Source organism: Rhinopithecus bieti, unplaced genomic scaffold, assembly GCF_001698545.2.
Source record: "Rhinopithecus bieti isolate Rb0 unplaced genomic scaffold, ASM169854v2 scaffold_2453, whole genome shotgun sequence".
Classification (NCBI taxonomy): Eukaryota; Metazoa; Chordata; class Mammalia; order Primates; family Cercopithecidae; genus Rhinopithecus; species Rhinopithecus bieti.
Window position 1 is genome coordinate 6,668,715 of NW_016804447.1, and position 23,873 is coordinate 6,692,587.

The window sequence follows — 23,873 nt, forward strand, 5'->3', positions numbered from 1 at the left end:
TAGAGACGGGGATTCACCGTGTTAGCCAGGATGGAATCGATTTCCTGACCTCGTGATCCGCCCGTCTCAGCCTCCCAAAGTGCTGGGATTACAGGCTTGAACCACCGCGCCCGGCGGTAGACGATTCTTAAATGACATCTACTCACATGTTGGCCAGAGGGTAATCCTGGGAAACACCAGCACCTCCGCACACCTGGATGGCCCAGTCAACGATTTCGCAGACAGCCCGTGGGGCAGCCACTTTGATCATTGCAATCTACATAAGCAAGATATGAAAAGAACGCTTTTTTCTTAGACTATACACAATGTGGCAAAACTGGGAAATGAAACAAGGGAACTTTCCCACACCCAAGTCACCACTCAAACAGGATCTTTAACAAAAGCCAACAAAGAGATCCTGCTGCAATGCAGTTAATGGCCGTATTTCAGTCAATACAGACCCTCTGGAAAGAGACACCTCTTCCAAATCACATTTTATCCATTTATTTCTAACTTGCCTTGTTTCCAAAAGGATTTCAGGCAGCAGATAAATCACACTCATTACCTTAGGGATCATAAAAATAGTCCAAGGGCCTTTGTGCCACTAATCAGTTTTCTTTTAGCAGTTTTATGGGCTTTTAGAATTAAATGATTATGTCTTTATTTCATATAAGCCAGAAACATAAGAAAGCAGAGGATGGGAGGTCTCTTCCATGAAACATTTACCATGTAGCAGTATCATGCTGTGCATTTTTTTGTTTTGTTATTTGAGACAGGCTCTCACTCTGTCACCCAGAATAGAGTGGAGTGGCTATTCACAGGCGTGATCATAGCTCACTACTCATGCCTCAGAATCCTGGGCTCAAGCGATCCTCCTGCCTCAGCCTCCCTGGGACTACAGGCACAAGTTACCATGTCGGCTAATTTTTTTTTTTTTTTAAGAGACAGGGTCTCACTATGTTGCCCAGGCTGGTCTCGAATCCCTGGCCTCAAACAATTCTCCCACCTCCACCTCCCAAGTAGCTGGGATTACAGGCCAGAGCCACTGTGGGTGGCTGCTGCACATTCTATGTATATCATCTTGGTTACTCTTCACAAGAACCCTAGGCCTTAGGCAGAAAGGTTAAGTACTTTACCTGTGATCACAAGGCTAGCAGAAAGTGGCAGTGGGTGCAGTTCCAGGGCTGTGTAAAACCTATGATTTCCCCCACTCTTTGTTGCTGTATCTTAAGAATGCTGAAGATATTCTCCCTCCCGAAAATCATTCCCTAAAGCACTTGCTAGGAGACTAGCAAGTGACAGGCATTTATAATTTATAACCCAAAATCACATGGGGGCTTCCAATATTCTGAGTGCCATCAAGGTGCCATGAAAACTGAAACGTCCAACAGGTGGAGAGAACTGGAGAAGGCTCAGCAGTTGGTGGTCCGAGGGGAGAAGGTAGCCTCACCTCCTTCTTAGCGCCAGCACTGCCCAGAGTGTCCATGCTGTGAGCGGCTTTCAGAGTCAACAAGCGGATCTTCTCAATGGCAATGCGGCTTTCAGCAATCCGGTGAGCCACAACCTCCTATAGGGGAGCAAAAGGCAGCAAAATGAAGGAGGAGCTAAGCTGTAACAGTCTTATAGTTTGGTGAAAACACTCTCTCAGCCAGAGATTGTTCACAAGCTTTACTCTAAGTATTTTTAAATGGAAGAGTTAATTCATTTGATACACACCAGCCTAACCACATACCTATGGAATGCTACAGTTAAAATTGAAATATTTCAGAAAGATATTTTATTTTCCCAGAAAAATCATTTATTTTGGATATCTTAATGTCTAAGGTAAAGATGGCTGAACTAAGCAACTGCCTTACTGCCAAACCACTCAAAGGCCCTCCTGAATGCTAATTGCCTGCTGTCATGGAAGCTTGGCTAAATGTATGGTAGTGAAGCTGCTTATAGGTAAACTAGAAAATTCTCAGGACAATTTCAGTGTGGGGACAGTTCAGCAGCAATCTGCTGTGCTGTCATTGTTATTTATTTATTTAAAATGACCTTTCATTTGGTGGACAGTTGAATTATAATACATGTATAGATTGGAATAACCACAGTCAAGAACACAGAATAGTTCCATCTCCCACAGAACTCCCTGGTGCTGCCCCTTTTTAGTCACAGCCTCCTCCCACTCCTAACCTCTGGCAACCATTACTAGGTTCTCCGTCACGATAGTTTTGCCTTTTCCAGAATGTCATATAAATAGAATCATAAGGCATGTGTTGTTTTGAGACTAACTTCTTTCATTCAGTTCAATGCCTTTGAGCTTCATCTAAGTTGTTCTGTGTATCGACTGTTCATTCCTTTTTATTGCTGAGTAGTATCTGAGTAGTATTCCATTGTAAGTACGTACCAGTGTGTTTATCTATTTGCCTGTTGAAGGACATTTCAGTTGTTGCCAATTTTTTAATTTTATTTATTTATTCTTTGAGACAGACTCTGGCTCTGTCACCCAGGCTGGAGTGCAGTAGCGCGATCTCAGATCACTGCAATCTCTGCTTCCTGGATTCAAGTGATTCTCCTGCCTCAGCCTCTGAGTAGCTGGGACTACAGGCACCCGTCACCATGCCTGGCTAATTTTTGTATTTTTAGTAGAGGCAGGGTTTCACCATATTGGCCAGGCTGGTCTCGAACTCCTGACTTTGTGATCTGCCCGCCTCTGCCTCCCCAAGTGCTGAGCTCACAGGCGTGAGCCATTGCGAGGTTATTCATAGAGCCTCTGTGCATTTGTATATGGGTTTTTGTGTGGACATGTTTTCATTTTTTAAAGTAGATAGCAGGAGTAGAATTGTTGGGTCAGTGGTAAATATTTATTAAGAAACTGACAATTTTCTAGAGTGGTTGTACATTTTGCATTCCTACTAGCAGTGTATGAGAGTCCCAGTTGCTCCACAAACTATCAGCACTTAGTATCATATTTTATTTTAGTCATTTTAACAGTGTGCAGAGATATCACGGTTTTAATTTGCATTTCTGTAATGGCTATTGCTGTTGATCCCCTTCAATGTACTGATTTGCCATCTCTATACCTCTTTGGTGACATGTCTGTTAAAGTCTTTTGTCCATTTTTTAATTGGGTTGTTTTCTTACTATTTGATTTAGAGAGTCCTTTATATATCCAGGACACTAGTCATTTGCCATATGAGCAATTTGTCAATTCTTTCTTTTATGGGTCTTGCTTTTGGTGCATGTTTAGGAACATTTTACCTAATCCCGGAAAATGATCTTTCCATTATGTTTTCTTCTAAAAGTTTACAGTTGTACCTTTTACATTTGGATCTATGATCCATTTAGAGTTAAAACTTTGTGTGAGGTGTGTGGTTTAGATCAAGGGTCACTCTTTTACCTATGTATGTCCAATTGCTGCAACACTAGTCACTGTAAAGATGTAACTTTCTCCATTGAACTGCCTTTGCACCTATGTAAAAAATCAATTGGCCTATATTTCTATGAATCTATTTCTGGACTCTCTCTTATGCTCCAAAGATCTACATGTCTTTTGCTTACTGATTACTGTAGCTTAGAGTAAGTCTTAAGATTGGGTAGTGTGATTCACTGAGCTTTCTTCTTTTTTAAATTCTTTTGGCTACTTTAGTTTTTTTTGTATTTCCATATAAATTTTAGGATCAGCCTGTCTTTATCTATAAAAACATCCTTTTGGGATTGTGATTGGAACCGCCTTAAGTCTGCAGATCAGTTTGAGGATGGTTAACATCTTTAATCTGTTAGTCTTCTAATCTACATATTTACTTAGGTCTCCTTTGATTTATTTTATCCCTTTTAGTGCATGTGGATATTGTACGTGTTTTGATAGAGTAGTACTTAAAAAAAAAACACTATTGTAAATGGTATTTTAAAACTTCCAGTTCCCCGTTGTTCACTGCTTGTATATAAAACTAAAATTGTTATGTATGGACCCTGTAACCTGTAACTTTGCTAAACTCACTTATTAGTTCTGGGAGGGTTGTTTCGTTTTGTTTGATGTGTTCCTTAGGATTTTGCATACACTCACATTGTCATCTACAAGCAGGCCCAGTTTTACTTCTTTTTCCCCCAACTACATGCTCTTTTTTTCTCTTGTTTTACTGCACTGGCTAGGAATTCTTCTATGATCATAAATTGGAATAGTGAGAGTGAACATTCTTGCCTCATTCCCAGTTTTGGGGGAAAAGCATTTAGTCTTTTATCATCAAGTGTGATGTTAGATTTTAAAAAATACTCTCTATGAAGTTGAGTAAATTCCTTTGTATTCCCAGTTTGCTGGGAGTTCCTATCATAAACAGATGCTGAATTTTGTCAAAAATGCCAAAGCATCAATTGATATGATGATGTGATTTTTTAATGTTCATGCACTTTTCACTGTTAGTTTGTCAGATTATAATAATTTATTTTAAATTATCAAGTTATAGATATGAATCAGGCTTGCATTTGTGGGATAAACCCTACTTGACTATGCTGTATGATTATTTTTACATACTGCTAGACTTTATTTGGTAATACTTTGCTGGTGGTTTTTGCATCTATATTGGTCTATGATTTGTTCTTGTCTGGTTTTGGATTAGGATAATTCTGGCCTCATAAAATGAGTTGACGTGTGTTTCCTCCTTCTCTATTTCTGGAAGAGATATGTAAAACTGGTGTTATTTCTTCTCTGTTTAGTAGAATTTACCAGTAATACCATCTGGGCCTGAAGATTTCTTTTTTTCAGGAGCTTTTTAACTTTGAATTCAATTTATAACAATAGTTGTAGAACTATTCAGGTTGTCTATTTCATCTTCAGTGAGTTTTGATAGTTTGTGGGATTTGAGGAACTGGTCTACTTCATCTAAATTGTTAACTTTATGTGTTTTGTACACATACTAGAGCGTGTGGGTCCCAAGTCCTAGATCTGGAATGGAGGAGACTCTGCTTCCGCCTTGGCTCCAGACCCCATTCTCCAATCCATGTTTTCCCAGAGAGCTCTGCATTGTGGCTTACAGACAGCCTACGAAAATCAGACTAAGAAAATCAGTATGTCTGATATCCTCTGCTTCTAACAAGGATGGAATCGATATATTTTTCCCTATTCCTTCTGTTAAGTACAACTAATAACCCTGGGCATTATCTATAAAACAAACTTAAGAAGACTCTGAAAGGTAGAGCAAAAGTAGTCTTCAGGTCCAAAATAATAACCTAGTGGTGTGTTTCCTAGGTTTTCTTTTTGCCTCATATATCTCAGCTGCTGAGATTCTTCCCAGCAGCTGAAGAATCTAGTAACCTGGAAACGTCAGTGAGCACAGACCAAAACAAAACAAAAACATAAAGCACCCCAACAAAAGCATAATCTCTCTAACCAAAGGATCAGCAAAGGGGCAGCCTAGCAAGTCAAAAATCTTTTAGAGAATAACCACCTTACTCCAGCCAAACACCACAGAAAAAACACTGGCCCCCACCCCTCCTCACACCAGCAAAGACAGGATGGGGAGCACAGGCTTCCACCCTGGTAAGCACTGTAATGAGGCGCCCCAATACCCCTCCCAGGAAGGTATCAGACAGTGCCAAGTAAAAACCTGAGGCTTTCCTCCCCACTGGCCAGTAGTAAGTCCCCCTGACCCATCTTATGAAGTGTTAGTGCCGTCCAAATGGGATGCCTGGACCTTCATCCCGCCTGGCAGTATGAGGGCATCATCCTCTTCAGATACTGATGGAAGCTGGGAGGGGAACCTGGACTTCTCTCTCTGCCTAGCAGTAGTGAGGTGATGCCACTCCTTTCTCTGACTGAACGGTGTCAAAGAAAGCTAATTAAAATAGCAGCTTTAAAAAGGTCCAGAGTCTCACAATATAAAACTGTTCAGGTTTCAATTTTAAAATCACCCATAATACCAAAACCTGGAACAATTCAAAATGAATTTTTAAAAAATCAAGAGACACAGTGATATAGTTTGGATGCTTGTCTCCTCCAAATCGCATATTGAAACAAGAAGGTGGAACTTAGTGGGAGGGTCATGGGGGAATATCCCTCATAAATGGTTTGATGCCTTCTCTTCAGTAATGAGTTCACAAAAGATCTGATTAAGAGAGTCTGGGATGTCCTCCCTTATCTCTCTTGTTCCCTCTCTTGTCACGTGATGTGCTGGCTCCCTCTTTACCTTCCACCATGATTGTAAGCTTCCTGAGGCCTGCCTAGAAATAGATATTGGCACTAGACTTGTACAGCCTGCAGAACCATGGGTCAAACAAAACCTCTTTTCTTTATAAATTACCCAGTCTCAGGTATTCCTTTATAGCACTATAAAATGGACTAACACACCCAGATAACAGAGATGTTAGAATTTCTGACAAAATTTTAAAGCAGCCATGATAAGAATGCTTCAGTGAGCAGTTACAAACACAACTGAAGCAATTTTGCAAAGAAATAGAAGATGTAAAGAAGAACCAAATGGGTATTTTATAAGTAAAAAACATAACAGTTCAAATAAAAAGCTCAGTGGATGGGTTCCACAGCAGAATAGAGGGGACAGAGGAAAAAAATCAGTGAACTGGAAGATAGGACAATAGAAACAGCCCAACCTAAACCACAGAGAGAAAACAAACTGGAAAAGAAAAAAAAGAAGAAGAAGGACAGCATCATAGGAACATGTGGAATTACAACAAAAGATCTACCATTCACATCACCAGATTCCAGGAAGAAGAGAAACAGTAAGGCTGAAAAAGTACTTGAAGAAACAATGGCTGAAAACATCCCAAATTTGGCAAGAGACCTAAACCTGAAGATTCAAGAAACTGGGGTGAATCCCAAGCAGCATAAATCCCAGAAATCCATACCAACAAACATCATAATTAAATTTCTGGAAAAATAGAGATAAAAACATCTTGAAAGCACCAGAGAAAATGACATCTTATCTACAGCAGGGAGATATATATGTCAGAAGGAAGTAGCACAATATTTTTCTAGTGCTGAAAGAAAAGAAACTTATATCCAGTGGGGATATCTTTCAGGAATAAAGAAGAAATAAGACATTCTTAGATGAAGCAAAACAGAATTTGTCACTTTTAGACTCTAAAAGAAAGGTTAAAGGAAGTTCTCTAAATGGAAAGGAAAAGATAAAAGAAGAAACCTTGGAAAATCAGGAAAGAAGAAAGAACACAATAAGCAAAAATATGGCTAATAAAATTCGTTTGATTTCTTCCCTAAAATTTTCTAAAGTATATTTGACAGTGGAGGCAAAAATTATAACCCTGATGTTATTCTAAATGTATTTAGAGAAAATAATTAAGACAATTATATTGTTTATTTATTTAGAGACAGAGTCTCACTCTATCTTCCAGGCTGGAGTGCAGTGGGGTGATCTCAGCTCACTGCAACCTCTGCCTCCTGGGTTCAAGCAATTCTTGTGCTTCAGCCTCCCGAACAGCTGGGGTTACAGGCGCACGTCACCACGCCCGGCTAAGTTTTGTGTTTTTAGTGGAGACGGGGTTTTGCCATGTTGGCCAGGCTGGTCTCGAACTCCTGACCTCAAGTGATCCACCCGTCGTAGCCTCCCAAAGTGTGGGATTACAGGCATGAACTACTGTGCCAGACCCAAGACAATTGTATTATAAATGGGAGAGTAAAAGGAACTTAAAGGAAGGTAAAATGTCTATACTTGACTCAAACTGGTAAAATGATGACACCAATAGACTTTAATAAGATCTAGAGAGAAAGGTAACTAGATAGATAAATAAACATGTATATGTAAACCTAGAACAGCCACCAAAAGAGCTATACAAAAAGATACACTCGAGAAATATTATAAATAAATCAAAATGAAGTGCTAAAAATGTTAAATTAACCCACAGGAATGCAGGAAAAGGAAAACAGAAAAGTAATAACCAGAGAGAACAAACAGAAAACAAAAATAAAATATCCGATTTAAGCCCTAACATATCAGGTATTATAAAGACAAAGATTGATAAAGTGGATTAAAAATATGACCCAACTATATGTCATTTAGAAGAAATATACATCAAATATAATGATATAGGGCCAGGCGTGGTGACATCCACAACAGGACATCTACAAAAATGCTATAGCTAACATTATACCTAATATTCCCCTAAGACAGAGAACAAGGTAAGAATGTCAGTTCTCACCTCTCTTATTCAACATAGTACTAGAAGTTCTAGCCAGTGCAGTAAGACAAAGGAAGGAGACAAAAAGCATGTATATCAGAAAAGAATAAAGAAAACTGTTCCTTATTTACAGATGACATGATTATCTATGTAAAATTCCAAGCAATCTACAAAAAAACTCCTAGAACTAATAAGTGAGTTCAGCGAGGCCACAGGGTATGAGATAAACATACAACATGGTGAAACCCTGTCCCTACTAAAAAGACAAAAAAATTAGCCAGGTGTGGTGGCAGGCACCTGAATTCTAGCTAGTTGGGAGGCTGAGGCCAGAGAATCACTTGAACCTGGGAGGCGGAGGCTGCAGTGAGCCGAGATCATGCCATTGCACTCCAGCCTGGGCAACAACAGTGAAACTTCAGCTCAAAAACAAAACAAAAAACTAAACTTCTATATACTAGTAATAGACCCTGAAGTTAAAAACACAATACTTATTATAATTGCTCAAAACTGAAATACTTATGTATAGGACTTGTATGCTGAAAACTACACACAGATGAGACGATGTGTGTAGATGATGAAAGAAACCAAGGAAAAGCTAAATAAACGGAGAGATATACCAGGTTCACAGAACAGAAAACTCTACATAGTAAAGATATCAATTTTTCTCAATGTTTGCAGATATAGACAAGATTATTTTTAAATTATATGCAAAGGCAAAGGAACCAGAAGAGCTGAAACATTTTGAAAGAGAAGTCTAAACTGAGAGGAATCAGTCTAGCTTATTTGAAGATTAATTAGGTAACCACAGTAATCAAGACTGTGTGGTGTTGGCAGAGAGACTGACACATAGCTAATTAGGACAGAAGAGACAACCCACATATAAACCCACACAAATAATGTCTGACTGATTTTTGAGAAAAGCACGAAAACAGTTCAATGGAGGAAAGATAGCCTTTAAAAAAATGTTGCTGAAGCAAGTAGACATCCACAGGCAAAAAAAAAAAAATGAACCTTGACCTAAGTTTCATACAAAAATTAACTCAAAATGTAAGCAGACACAAATGTAAAATGTGAAACTTTTAGAGACACATTATAGGAGAAAATCTTCAGAATATAGGATTAGGCAGAGTTATTAGACTTGACACCAAAAGCATGACCCATAAAAGCAAAAATGGACAAATTAGAGTTCATTAAAATTAAACACTTTTGTTCTGTGAACGACCTGGTTAAGAGGATGAAAAGACAAGATACAGAGTAGGAGAAAATATTTACAAACCACGTATCTGACAGGATAGTATCTAGACTCTAGAAAGAACTCTCAAAATTCAATAGTAAAAAAAGTGATCTAGGACATGGACACAGGACATGAACCAAAGAGGACATAAGATGGCAAATGAGTACACGAAAAGATGCTCAACATGATTCACCGACAGGGCAACTGAGATTAAAGCCACAATGGGTGGTTTTAAAACCACAAACCCATCAGAATGGCTAAAATTAAAAAGTAGTAACACCACCATATGCTGGAGGGGATGTGGAGAAACTGAATCACTCATACTCAGTTGGTGAGAATAAAAAATAGAAAGGTTTAGCAGTTTCCAAAAAAACTAAACATGCAACTACCACATAACACAGTAATTGCACTCGTGGGCATTTATCTCTGAGAAACGAAAACTTATATTTACACAAAAGCCTACACAAATGTTTACAGCAACTTTATTTGCAATAGCCCAGACCTGGAAACAACCCAGATGTCCCTCAACAGATAAACAGTTAAACAAACTGTAGTACATCCAGACTAAGAAATACTACTGAACAATAAAAATGAACCAACCACTGATAAACACAACCTAGGTAAATCTCCGAGAAATTATGTTGAGTGAAAACAGCCAGTGTCAAATGTTTTCATACTGTATGATTCCATTCTTGGAATGACAAAATTGTAAAATGCAGAACAGATTGGTGGTTGCCAGGAGTTAATGAGAAGGCTGGGGTGGAAGCAAACTAAATGTGGCTATAAAAGGGCACCATGAAGGATCCTTGTAGCGAATGGAATGCTCTGTATTCTGACTATATTCATGACAACATCTTGGTCCTGATACTGTATTCTAGTTTTGCAAGATGTTACCGTTGGGGAAACTGGGCAAAGGATTCAAGAGATCTGTATGTTCTTATACCTGTATGTGAAACTGTAACTATCTCAAAATGAAAAGTTGAATTTAAAAATGGTACTTGCTTCTTGTTTAGCTTAGAAAACATTCTCTGAGTTTTCCCAATTTGTCAGAACTTGTAAGAGAAGCAGGGAGGTAAGTGGAAAAACATTGAAATCAAGCCTCACCGTAAGTCCCACAGGCAACCAAACATTCAGAATTCCTCAATGAAACCCAGGGCGCATACAAAATGCATCCGGCGAGCTCTAATGAGTTTTTTGGTTTCCAGTTCTAAACACAGAACTGAGTTGGTCTGAGTGTCACGGGTTATTGTTAAGCTAAACACAGAATTGGTTTCCAATTCTAAATACAGAATTGGTGTTGACACTGAAGAAAAACGTTCATTAAGATGACTTAAACCAGCAGACAATTACGGTGCTTTCATTCAAGCCATATTAACCTCCCATACCTGTGTTTTCCAGATTATATTTACATTTTATTTTATTTTTTTCTGATGGTAATCATATATTTTTTATTTTTTATTTATTTCTAACTTTTCTTTTAAATTCAGGGATACACGTGCAAGTTTGTTATATAGATAAACTCATGTCACGGGGCTTTATTGTACAGATTATTTCGTCACTCAGGTATTAATCCTAGTACCCATTAGCTATTTTTCCCGACCCTTTCCCTCCTCCCACCTTCCACCCTCTGGTAGGCCACCATGTCTGTTATTTCCCTTTATGTGTCCATGTGTTCTCATTTAGCTCCCACTTATAAGTGACAAAACGTGGTATTTAGTTTTCTGTTCCTGCGTTAGTTTGCTAAGGATAATGGATAATGACCTCCAGCTCTATCCATGTTCCCACAAAAGAAATCAACTTATTCTTTTTATGGCTGCATAATGTTTCATGGTATTTATATACCACATTTTCTTTATCCAGTCTATCATTGATGGGCATTTAGATTTATTCCATGTCTTCACTATTATGAATAATGCTGTACTGAACATATGCATGCATGTGTCTTTATAGTAGAACATAGAACGACTTATATACCTTCACGTATATACCCAGTAATGGGATTGCTGGGTCAAATGGTATTCTGTTTTAAGTTCTTTGAGGAATCCTCACACTGTTTTCCACAATGGTTGAACTCCTATCAAGAGTGTATAAGCCTTCCTTTTTCTCCACAACCTCACTAGCATCTGTTATTTTTTGACTTTTTAATAACAGTCATTCTAACTAGTGTTAGATAGTATCTCATTGTGGTTTTGATTTGCATTTCTCTAATGATCAGTGATTTTAAGCTTTTTTTCATATGCTTATTGGCCACATGTCTGTCTTCTTTTGAAAAGTGTCTGTTCATGTCTTTGGCCTACTTTTTAATGCTTTTTAAAAAAATTTGTTTAAGTTCCTTATACATGTTGGATGTTAGACTTTTGTCAGATGCAAATAGTTTGCTAAATTTTCTCCAATTCTGTAGGTTGTCTATTTACTCTGTTGATAGTTTCTTTTGCTGTGCAGAAGCTCGTTAGTTTAATTAGACTGCGTTTGTCAATTTTTGCTTTTTTTGTAATGGCTTTTGGCGTCTTCATCATGAAATCTTTGCCCATTCCTATGTCCAGAATGGCATTGCCTAGGTTGTCTTCCAGGGTTTTTATAGTTTTGGGTTTTACATTTAAGTCTTTGATCCTCAACAAAATACTGGAAAACAGAATACAGCAACACATCAAAAGGCTTATCCACCATGAACAAGTAGGCTTTATCCTTGGGATACAAGGTTGGTTCAACATATGCAAATCAGTAAATCTGATTCATCACATAGAACTAAAGACAAAAACCACATGATCATCTCAATAGATGCAGAAAAGACTTTTGATAAAATTCAACACCCCTGCTAAACTTTTCTATTAAAAACTCTCAATAAACTAGGTATTTGAGGAACATACCTCAAAATAATAAGAGTCATCTATGACAAAACCACAGCAAACATCATACTGAATGGGCAAACACTGGAAGCATTCCCCTTAAAAACTGGTACAAGACAAGGATGCCCTCTCTCACCACTCCTATTCAATACAGTATTGGAAGTCCTGGCCAGACCAATCAGGCAAGAGAAATAAATAAAGTGCATCAAAATAGGAAGACAGAAAGTCAAACTATCCCTGTTTGCAGAACACATGATTCTATACCTAGAAAACCCCACAGTCTCAGCCCAAAAGCTTCTTAAGCTGATAAACAACTTCAGTGAAGTCTCAGGATACAAAATCAACAAACAAAAATCACTAGCACTCCCCAAGAGCCAAATTGGGAATGCAATCCCATTCACAATTGCCACAAAAAGAATAAAATACCTAGGAATAGAGCTAACCAGGGAGGTAAAAAATCTCTACAAGGAGAACTATGAAACAGTGCTCAAAGAAATCAGAGATGACATAAACAAATGGAAAACATTCCATGCTCATGGATACGAAGAATCACTATCATTAAAATGACCATACTGCCTGGGGCAATTTATAGATTCACTGCTATTCCTATCAAGCTACCAATGACATTCTTCACAGAAGTAGGAAAAACTATTTTAAAATTTATATGGAGGCCGGGCGCGGTGGCTCAGGCCTGTAATCCCAGCACTTTGGGAGGCCGAGACGGGCGGATCACAAGGTCAGGAGATCGAGATCATCCTGGCTAACACGGTGAAACTCCGTCTCTACTAAAAAATACAAAAAAACTAGCNAAAAATCACTAGCACTCCCCAAGAGCCAAATTGGGAATGCAATCCCATTCACAATTGCCACAAAAAGAATAAAATACCTAGGAATAGAGCTAACCAGGGAGGTAAAAAATCTCTACAAGGAGAACTATGAAACAGTGCTCAAAGAAATCAGAGATGACATAAACAAATGGAAAAACATTCCATGCTCATGGATACGAAGAATCACTATCATTAAAATGACCATACTGCCTGGGGCAATTTATAGATTCACTGCTATTCCTATCAAGCTACCAATGACATTCTTCACAGAAGTAGGAAAAACTATTTTAAAATTTATATGGAGGCCGGGCGCGGTGGCTCAGGCCTGTAATCCCAGCACTTTGGGAGGCCGAGACGGGCGGATCACAAGGTCAGGAGATCGAGATCATCCTGGCTAACACGGTGAAACTCCGTCTCTACTAAAAAATACAAAAAAACTAGCTGGGCGAGGTGGCGGGCGCCTATAGTCCCAGCTATTCGGGAGGCTGAGGCAGGAGAATGGCGTGAACCCGGGAGGCGGAGCTTGCAGTGAGCTGAGATCCGGCCACTGCACTCCAGCCTGGGCGACAGAGCAAGACTCCATCTCAAAAAAAAAAAAAAAAAAAAATTTATATGGAACCAAGAAAGAGCCCAAATAGCCAAGGCAATCCTAAACAAAAAGAACAAAGTGGGAGCCATCATGCTACTTGACTTCAAACTATACTACAAGGCTACAGTAACCAAAACAGCATGGTACTGTTACAAAAACAGGTACATAGACCAATGTAACAACAGAGAGCCCAGAAATGGGGCCACATACCTACAACCATCTAATCATTGACAAAGGTGTCAAGAACAAGCAACAGAGAAAGGACGCCCTTATTCAAAAAACGGTGCTGGGATAACTGGCTAGCCATATGCAGCAGATTGAAACTGGGCCCCTTCCTTACACCTTAGCCATTTTTTTCACATTTAATTATCCTTTTATTGTCATTTCTTTTCTTCTTTTTTATTATTTTAAGTTACGGGATACAAGTGCAAAACGTGTAGGTTACATAGGTATGCAGGTGCCATGGTGGTTTGCTACATTTATCAACACGCCATCTAGGTTGTAAGCCCTGCATGCATTAGCTATCGTCCTAATGCTCTCCCTCTCCTCGCCCCAACCCTCCAACTGGCCCCCGTGTGTGTTGTTGCCCTCCCCATGTCCATGTGTTCTTATTGTTCAACTCTCCACTTATGAGTGAGAACATGCACACCTTAGCCATTTTTATGCTGGTCATGTTTGCCCTTCAACAGGGGATATTTGATTAGAGTTTCCCTAAAGCAGTGATGTTCAACATGATAGCCACTACCCATATGTGGCTAATAAGCATTTGAAATATACCTAGTCTGAACTGAGATGTACTATAAGTATAAAATATGCACCCCATATGGAAGAACAAATGTTAAAATATAAAGTATCTCATTAATAATTTTTATATTGATTTCATGTTGAAATAGTATTTTTGATATATTGGGTTAAACAAAATATATTATTAAAATTAATTCCATCTTTTCTTTTACTTTTAAAATGTTGCTATTAGAACATTTAAAATTACATTTAAGGTTCACAGTATATTTCTTTTGGATGGTACTACCCTAGAGGTTGAAACATGGCTCTGAATTAATTTCAAACAATTTGCTGGTGGTGAATAAATATTTTTTGATGTCTGTAAAATAGGGTAATTATAACTTTTATAACTTCATGAGCAGACTTGAAAGACATTTACTTCTCAGCTTTAGAATAAAGGAGGTATTCTCAGCAGGGTTTCTATAGACCCTAGATTTGCTGAAAAGCATTAAATGGGTAGAAACTAGGTGCTCTAGGGAAATGCCAAATATATTTCCTGAGACAGAACTGGGATGGAGAATTTTTTGTTACAGCCTGGAGTAAATTAGAAGACAGCTGGAAGGAGCCTTCAAATTCAAAGAAATGAAATGTTCCTTTCACAAACTAAAATAAAAAAGCTGGCCCAGATGTTTGCTTATGACATGCTCACACATCTTTTTGCTTCTGCCAGATCATGTTATTTGTGCCAGATGTGAGAAGTTTCCACTGAAGACAGTCATATTTGTTAAAAAGCCAGGCTTGCTCTGCATGAAGCATTAACTGTAAAAGGTGGAAGGGAAATTTTGTACTAGTGCAGTTTTAAAACACCACTCATGAAAGCAGCACTTGCGCAGAGTGCTTTTGTGCATTCGAGATGCTTGTCTGTCGACTTTACTGTGATCTCCCTTCACCCTGCGCTCCAGGGTTTGCACGCAAGCTTGACAAAAGGGTAAGAAGTAATGGTTGGTGCCCTCAGCACCTTTTCATCCTTTTACAACAGCATTAGGGGCTATATCCATGGCCCCAGAAGGTCACACATTCTCACCTCCTCCCACAGTGCCCACCCAACAGCTGAACCCTTGCCTTTGCTGTATACTAAAAGGGCTCCTGACAAATTATTCCCAGGTGTAGTGTCATAAAGCGGCTGTAGCTTTTCAGTCAAAAACCTATACAAATAAATCATATACATGCTGAAAATACTTTACAAAAGCAAACATAGATTATAAACATTTAAGGTAAAAAAATATACTGCAAATTTTATAGGATGGCCAAAAATGTACAAGGAGACCGACGTACTAAAATATACATGTGCAGCAAACACAAATACAATTCCATCACCACAGATTTGACCTAACACTAACATGTTAGCAAAAATAAAGAGTGAACATTTAATAATAGTTCTTCCTGCCTTCTTAAAACTTAGAAGGGAGATGATTTGGATATCCTACTTCTCTGTAAAAGACTTTTCAAGGAAGTTTGAAATCATACCTTCTAATTCCTCTCAATACATATTTCCTAATTTTTTTTTTCTTTTTCTGGAGGCAGAGTCTCACTCTGTCGCCAGGCTACAGTGCAGTGGCATGATCTTGGCTCACTGCAACCTCCATCTCCTGGGTTCAAGCAATACTCCTGCCTCAGCCTCCCGAGTAGCTGGGAGTACAGGCTCATGCCACCATGCCCGGGTAATTTTTTTTTTTTTTTTTTTTGTATTTTAGTAGAGACGGGGTTTCACCATGTTGCCCAGGCTGGTCTCAAACTCCTAAGCTCAGACAGTCCACCCACCTTGGCCTCCCAAAGTGCTGGGATTATAGGTGTGAGCCACTGCACCTGGCCATATTTCCTAATTTTTATTATATGGCCCACATGTAACTATGTTTACAGTGATTTGTAACAACAGACTCAGTAGTATATAATTTATAGATGAAAATTCAAAAAATCATGAATATCTCACAAAATGTTGGTCCCATTTCTACTTGTGTTTCTCCAGTGGCAGAACTCAAGTCCTCCTGAAGAAGCTGATTCCACTTTTATGTTTATTAGCATGTCTCTCCTTTCCCTGAGTTTTGGGTTGTTTTCCTGTATCTTTACACTTATGCGTCCTAATTCCTTCTAGGAAACCAAAGGACAATGCAAATCCTTCTTCCTTATGATGGCTCTTTCATGTCCACAGGGAGCTCTAATGTTCAAGTTCTCTAGAGAACAAGAATCTGAGAAAGTTGAAGGAACTGTCTACACTCTTGTGTGCAGAGGTGCTGAAGCATTTTAAGAACTATTTAATCTTTCACAAAGATAAATATCTCTCATCAGACTATATTTAAATACAGACATAAATACGCCTTATTGAAAAGGATCATGCTGTTCATGTAGAGAGTCTCTCTGCCACAAGTAATGTTTTTGTTCAATGTTAGTGTAGTGCACCAGGCTACAATAAATTCAAATAAGTAATCATCCTTACATGTGCATACAACTTCTTCTTGAAGGCTACCCTTTGTGTTGCTCGCTCACACATGATCTGCAAAGCACGTTCCGCCAAACCTACTGTTCTCATACAGTGGTGGATTCTGCCAGGTCCAAGGCGGCCTTGGGAAATTTCAAATCCCCTACCTTCACCTGGGAAGAAAGGGGAAATAAAGCGGGAATGTGAAAATGGCCTAGCCCATTCCTTTTGTTATTTATACAAATCCTGGGAAAGTGATGAGCTGCCCTTAATAAAATGGCTTTCTGGTGAAAAAAAGTCAGTTCTATAATAAGGTTCACTATGAATTCATGGGAATTTTGATTTCTATGTTTTTGAAACCACCACCATTAAACATTCCAAATTTAAGAACTGTCTCTTAAGTATATACTATGCATAAGCTATTTTATTAGTGCTGCAATAGATACAAATTTGGAATAACGCATAGTCCCTATACCAGGAGTTTAGAATCCAGAAGAGCGGGCAAGGGTAAGGGATATAGAGAGAAACAAAGAAAGGCAAAGGAGGAAGAGACTTTCTGTTCATCATTATAACCTTAGGGCCTGGCAGGTATCAGGGGCTTGGTGAATGGATGGGATGAACACAAAACATTCCTGGAAGAGGTAGTATTCTAGATGTTCTTTGAAAGGGATATAGGATACTAATAAGCAAGAGGATGGCATACAGTATTTGAAGTTATTTATGCTTCTAACTTATATCTAAGACTTGAATTCGTAAAGTACTGAGGTTTTCTTAAAACAAATAGAGGCCTACAGATCATGTTCTAGGAGAAAGTGTGTTGCTCTGAATTGTATAATTTTCATATTAAGTTATCTTTTCAATTGACGTAATATACAAAACCACATCCAACAATTAAATAAAACCTCACCATTCCATGTAAGAAAATCCACCAAACAGAAAACTTTCCCTTGACAAATGGAGTAAAAAGAAGGGAAAGTATTAGGTTGGTGCAAAAGTAATTGTGGCTTTTGCCAAAAACCGCAATTACCTTGGTGCAAAAGTTATTATGGTTTTTGAACTGCAATTACTTTTGCACCAACCTAATATCTAAATCAAGGTAGACTCCAGGTCTAAATCTGGAAAGACTTATCTTTTCCAGATTTAGAGCTGAAAGTATTAATATACAATACTGAAGAATCATTTCCAAATTCAACTCACCTAGTATTAGATTTGTGGCAGGAACTCGCACTTGATTAAAATGGATCTCAAAATGTCCTCCATGAAAATTATCTATAAAATAGAAAATAAAATTTTAAAGAGCAAAAGGAGTTGACTAGAGAAGAGTCACATATACTTAATCTGCTGAAATACAATTACTTGAAGAAAATAGGATTTCAAAGATCCATATGACATGAACATTCCAAAGTAAGCCTCAGCCCTGAACCCCAAGGACCCAGCAGCCCAGAAAACTCATCAACTGTTCAAGAAGAGAAACTCTTTGATCCAGACGTTTTCTAATTCATTCTCTGAAGTACAATTTCAGAGAGTTAGGAAAAAGGAAGACTAGGCTCCATAGCTATAGCCAGAGTATTTTGTTTTATTATTGCTGCTTCTTTGAAATATTTTACATATGGGGTTCCAAAATATTTGCATGGAAAAAAGTTTCAATGTTTCAAAAATTAAAAATGAGTAACGTAATCCAAGTTTCTAATTTTATCATTGTGGAAACCAACGCCTAAAGATGAGAAGGATCTGCTTGAGGGGAAAGAGCAGGCTTGGCATTAGTGATGATATAGAAAATGGACTTTCAGACAGGTTTACAACCAGTCTACACTTGTTCCACTGTGTGTTCGTCTCTTGAAAACACTGGCATTTGAATCACTGAGGCCAGGAACACGTTCACATTTTATCTTTGCATTATCCCTTCTCCCCGCCAAGTTCTAGAGATAATCTCATGCTAACGCTACTCCCTTTTCCTGTCAGAAGAGACAATAATCAGCCTTCTCCACACTGTTTCTTTTGGCCTTCGACACAGGGAGTTGGAGAGGTGCTAGTAAAATTTTCATACTGAATATTCAAATGTAGCCTCTGCAATGGAAACTATCTGCAGTTCAACTATATTATAAATGCATTTTTGGTATCTTTGAGGCTGTTTCTCTGCAACCCAACAATTTCCTACATGCAATTTTCTCCAGCAAGCTTGTTCATCCCATCTTGCCACCTATGCTTAACCCGTGGTACACCCTACAGCTGCATCTTACTGATAAGTGATTCTATACAACTACAAGTCTTATATCTGCTGCTTGAACATATTCATTAGTCATATTCAATGATAAGAAGAAAGCCAGGAGCCGGGCCCAGTGGCTCATGCCTGTAATCCCAGCACTTTGGGAGGCTGAGGAGGGTGGATTACCTGAGGTCAGGAATTCGAGACCAGCCTGGCCAACATGGTGAAACCCCATCTCTACTAAAAATACAAAAATTAGCTGGGCATGGTGGCTAAGCAAATACTTCCTAAGAGAGTGATCTTAGCACATATTTATTGGTCACAATGAACACGTGCCACGGTAGATGGCAGGAAACAAATGGATCTTTGCTTCTTAGAAATCCCACCCAAGGGCAGAGGAAGGAAGAGTTTTGCACTCAAGTCAAAACTAATTGCTTTTAACAGTTCTCGTAAGTTGATTAAGAGGGCTAAAATTGGAGACAAAATAATTTTATTGTGGATTATCTGTGCATTAATCCATTTTATGAATGACAGAGAGAAGACCAGTAGAGTTGCTCTTCCTTAAATACAATCTTCCCTTTCCCAAAAGTAAACAGAATGAGGTAGAATGCTATACTATTTCTTTTTATTGGCTCTACTCTGAACTCCACCAGCAATTTTATTAAGACAGTTGTCAGAGACAAAGGAATATCTAAGAATCTATCTCATGCATTAAAATACTATTGCCTTCAATGTTACTGCATGTTCTAGCTTTTCTGCTTGCTAATGCATGGTCATATTTATTGAATACCTACCTATGTAGCCAAAAACTGACAAAGACCTTATTATTTCTACTCCAGGTGTGTTCATGGGAACAAGAATCATGCTGTGCTGTTTGTGTCTAGTCAAAAGAAAAATCATGTTAGAAAAAGTTTGCAAAGAAGAAAAACAAAACCGATAATAAGCAGAGTCACAACTGTCTTTTTGATGTTTTCATGTAATCATGCAAGCAGTGATGACTGGAATGGGACCTGTGTAAAAGACGTACACCAACATAGTCTGATGCAGGCTGTGATCTGGAACCAAAACAATGATTTGAAAATAAATGAGTTGTTTGATTGAGGCTTCTCACTGCTCAACAATGGTAACTGGAAGCTTATATAATTAAACATTTCAAGACTATTGCCTTTGATCTAAACATTTAATCACTTCATTACACAGGTCTGAAAAAATTTAGGTCTGATAATTTAATCCAAACAGCTTTGATAATTTAGCAAACTTTCTAATACTGAAAATTCCACAGTGAAGAATGTTCAGCAATACTCCCTAAAATGTTTTCCAAATACACCTGTTAGAAAATACTTGTGAAATACAAATATATGACCTTTACTCTCATATTTTATATTATGATTTGTGAGTCCAAACAGTGAATTTTAAGTAAATTACATAGATAGGAGGAAAGATTGACTCATTCCTACACAAGTTTCTCAATCAGAATTGTTTAACTACCTGGAGACAGAAGTATTTTGAGTTCTTCCCAAAACAATTGCGATTTTGCACTTGGGATTCCCAGCTCCTAAAACCAAGGGGAACACAAGCAGATTATAAAAGGAAATTTCTAGTTTGACATTTCACCTTGAAGGTTCTAATCCTTCCCACTTTACCTATGGCAGAAAACAAAGAGGGAGAACATTCTTGATTCATTAAGATAATAATTCTTTTGTAACGCTACATATCATCCAAGAAAAATGATTAGGCAAGGACAAGAATGGACTCCATCCATGAAAGCTGCTACACAAAAATAACCAGAAGTGAAAGCAGCATGAAAGAGTTGACACCTCTCCCATTTACACCATTTCAGACATCAGCATGCTAAAAAAGCTGAGAAATTTTGTATGTCTAATGTAATATTTTATATGTCAACATATATGAGGCTGTGATCCTGCTTTCAATAAGCCTGGTTCTCATTTATTAATTTCTTAAGGGTCAAATTTTAAAAATATTTGTTCATTTTAATGCAAAATTTTAGTTTATCACAGTTCAGGGGTCGGTAGCAATTGCCTACAAGGGTCTTTTTGCAAAAAATACTTTTCATGTTTACTAGTAAGTCTAAGCATCTAGTCCCTTAGGGAAACTACCATTTAACTAGATTTTCAATTACAAGGCCACACAGAACTGGATCAGATTAAGTTAAACACATCTGTACAAAGTCTCAAACAAATGATCGGACTCTTTTTTCTCATTTATTATAAAAAGAGGTTTGAGGAGATTTGAAATCATATAAAGATTTAATGAGAAATGTTAGGAATTACATCAAATAGTTGAATAATATTATAAAATTCCAGGAGTTAAAAGGATAAACTCCGTGGAACATATTAAAGGACACTGCAGGGATGTAATCAGTAAAATTCAGACTGTGGGAAATTTATAAGACAATTAATCCAATTTCTTCAACAATTAAATTGCAATAAAAAGAAAAAAGAAAGAGCAGTAGCTTGTAAGAACAAAAGAGAGAGACTTAAAAGGCATATCAACCAACAGCAATTTTTAGACCTTACTTAGATCCTAATTCAATCAAACAAAATAAAAAGTATTAATGATAATTATTAAGCAATTAGAAATGTGAATAGTTACTGGATAGGTAATGATATTAAGTAATTTTAGGGGTGCTAATGGTATTGTGGTTATATTTTTTAAAAAGCCCTTACAGAGATACATACTAAAATATTTGCGAAGGAAATTATGTGATGTCTGAGATTTATTTCAAAATATTATGGGGAGAAGATGGGGAGAAGTTAATAACAGATAAAACCTCAACAAGCTACCCTTTCTTTTCTCTTAAGTGTGAATAGAAAACAAAGAATCTGTAATATATAAAAAGAACCTGCAATATTAAAGAGAATGGCCAAAAATGTAAGAGACTCTTAGAGCCAAAACATGAAGTCTAACATCAGAGTAAAAGGAGTCAAATAAAGGGAAAACAGAGAAGAACAAAGGGAATAATTTATTGAATAAATGTGTAGAAGAAAATTTTCTAGAACAGAAGAAAACATCTTCAGATTGAAAAGCCATTGACTATCAAGAAGAATCTATTAAATGCTTGTGACATTTCAAAACATCAACGATGAAGGGGAAATCTTAAAAGGTTTCAGAGAGAATAAAACAAGCCAACTAAAAGAAATGAGGATTAGCCTGGCATCAGACTTCTCAACAGCCACAAGGGATGCCAGATGAAAATGAATAGTTCAACTTAGAATTCTATACTTGTCCAAACTATCAATTTATGTAATGGCAGAATAAATACATATTCAGATATGTAGGGTCTCAGAGAATTTAACTATTTTTCTCAAAAAAATTAAGAATATACTTGAGCAAAATAAGGGAGTAAATCAAGAAAAAGGAAGTCCTAGAATCCAAAAGATACTGGATCCCAGGAAAGTATTATCTGAAAATCCTAGGATAATTGCATCAAAGTATGCCTAAAGGGTAATCAGTCCAGATTGGAAAATAAATACTGAAGTCTTTTAAGAGAGAGGTCTCCAGAAAAGAAAGTCAATAGAAGTAAAGGTGCAATCTAGAGATGTGTGTGTATGTAAGGGGAAGGAGATATTATAAAAGCAAATAATGCAAATAAAGAGACACGGCAATGAGAAACTCCAGGAAAATAATGTTGAAATGCACAACTGTGGGTCCAAATATAAAATAATGTGACATGAATTTAATATATAGTATATAAGAAAAGCATTCTAATTGACCTTAATTCTAGAAACATTCCTTAGAATGGCCCAGGTGATTTTATATTGCATCAGTTACAGAAGGACACAAAATCTAACACACTACTCAGGCCAGTATCAAACAATATTTACATGGTCCTCTAAGCTAAGTGCTGTGTATTGGTTTTCAAAGTTTATAGTCATCCTGTTGTCAACTACAATTGTGGTTGTAAGACAGAACATAAATATTACTAATCCTGACAATGTGAAAGTATAAGCTATAGCTGATAGAAGTTACAACAAGAAAGGGAGGGGGCCGGGCGCGGTGGCTCAAGCCTGTAATCCCAGCACTTTGGGAGGCCGAGACGGGTGGATCACGAGGTCAGGAGATCGAGACCATCCTGGCTAACACAGTGAAACCCCGTCTCTACTAAAAAATACAAAAACTAGCCGGGCGAGGTGGCGGGCGCCTGTAGTCCCAGCTACTCGGGAGGCTGAGGCAGGAGAATGGCATGAACCCGGGAGGCGGAGCTTGCAGTGAGCTGAGATCCGGCCACTGCACTCCAGCCCGGGCGACAGAGCGAGACTCCGTCTCAAAAAAAAAAAAAAAAAAAAAAAAAAAAAAAAAAAAAAAAGGAAAGGGAGGGATAAACAGTATAGAAAGGGTTAAGAGTATACATATTTTTATATTAAAGTAGAATTTGAATAGAATCTGTGAAATGAGGATGCAGAGAACTTTAACAATTATTTGAGGTTTAAAAAATAATAAAAAAACAACGTAATAAGATATATACATTAAGAAAGAGCAGAGAGAGTTATGAGACAAATGAGCGAAATTGTCATTGTTCAAATTGGGGAGTCAATGGATACTGTCTAAAATGAATAAATTAAGAAAGAGAAAAAATATTTTATCTACAATTATAATGGAAACCAGAGAACTAAAAACAGAAACTGTTAAAAAAAAAAAAAGTTTTCTCTAGGGCATGATGTTGGGATGTGGAGACAGGAAACAATGCTTAGATTTTTTTTTTTCCTTTGTTACTACTTCTAACTGGATAATAATAATGACTTTAAAAACATTAAAGAAAAAATCCATCTTGTAAACAAATCTGTGGATCCCCAAGTAGGACACTGAGAGGCTTGTTGAGTGAACTACAATGTTTTATTTTTCTTT

The 23,873-nt window shown here is 37.7% G+C and overlaps 1 protein-coding gene across 1 annotated transcript in view; it reads right to left on the minus strand.

Moving 5' to 3' along the window:
• The window catches only part of ACAD11 (acyl-CoA dehydrogenase family member 11), a 94,456-nt gene that overhangs the window by 1,999 nt on the left and 68,584 nt on the right, over positions 1-23,873 (minus strand). The window contains exons 14-19 of the mRNA XM_017868402.1: positions 20,496-20,562; positions 19,802-19,887; positions 17,999-18,070; positions 16,820-16,974; positions 1,430-1,546; positions 147-256 (exon numbers count right to left, since the gene is read on the minus strand). Coding sequence (XP_017723891.1) covers positions 147-256; positions 1,430-1,546; positions 16,820-16,974; positions 17,999-18,070; positions 19,802-19,887; positions 20,496-20,562 — 607 coding nt within the window. The remainder of the gene's footprint in view (positions 1-146; positions 257-1,429; positions 1,547-16,819; positions 16,975-17,998; positions 18,071-19,801; positions 19,888-20,495; positions 20,563-23,873) is intronic.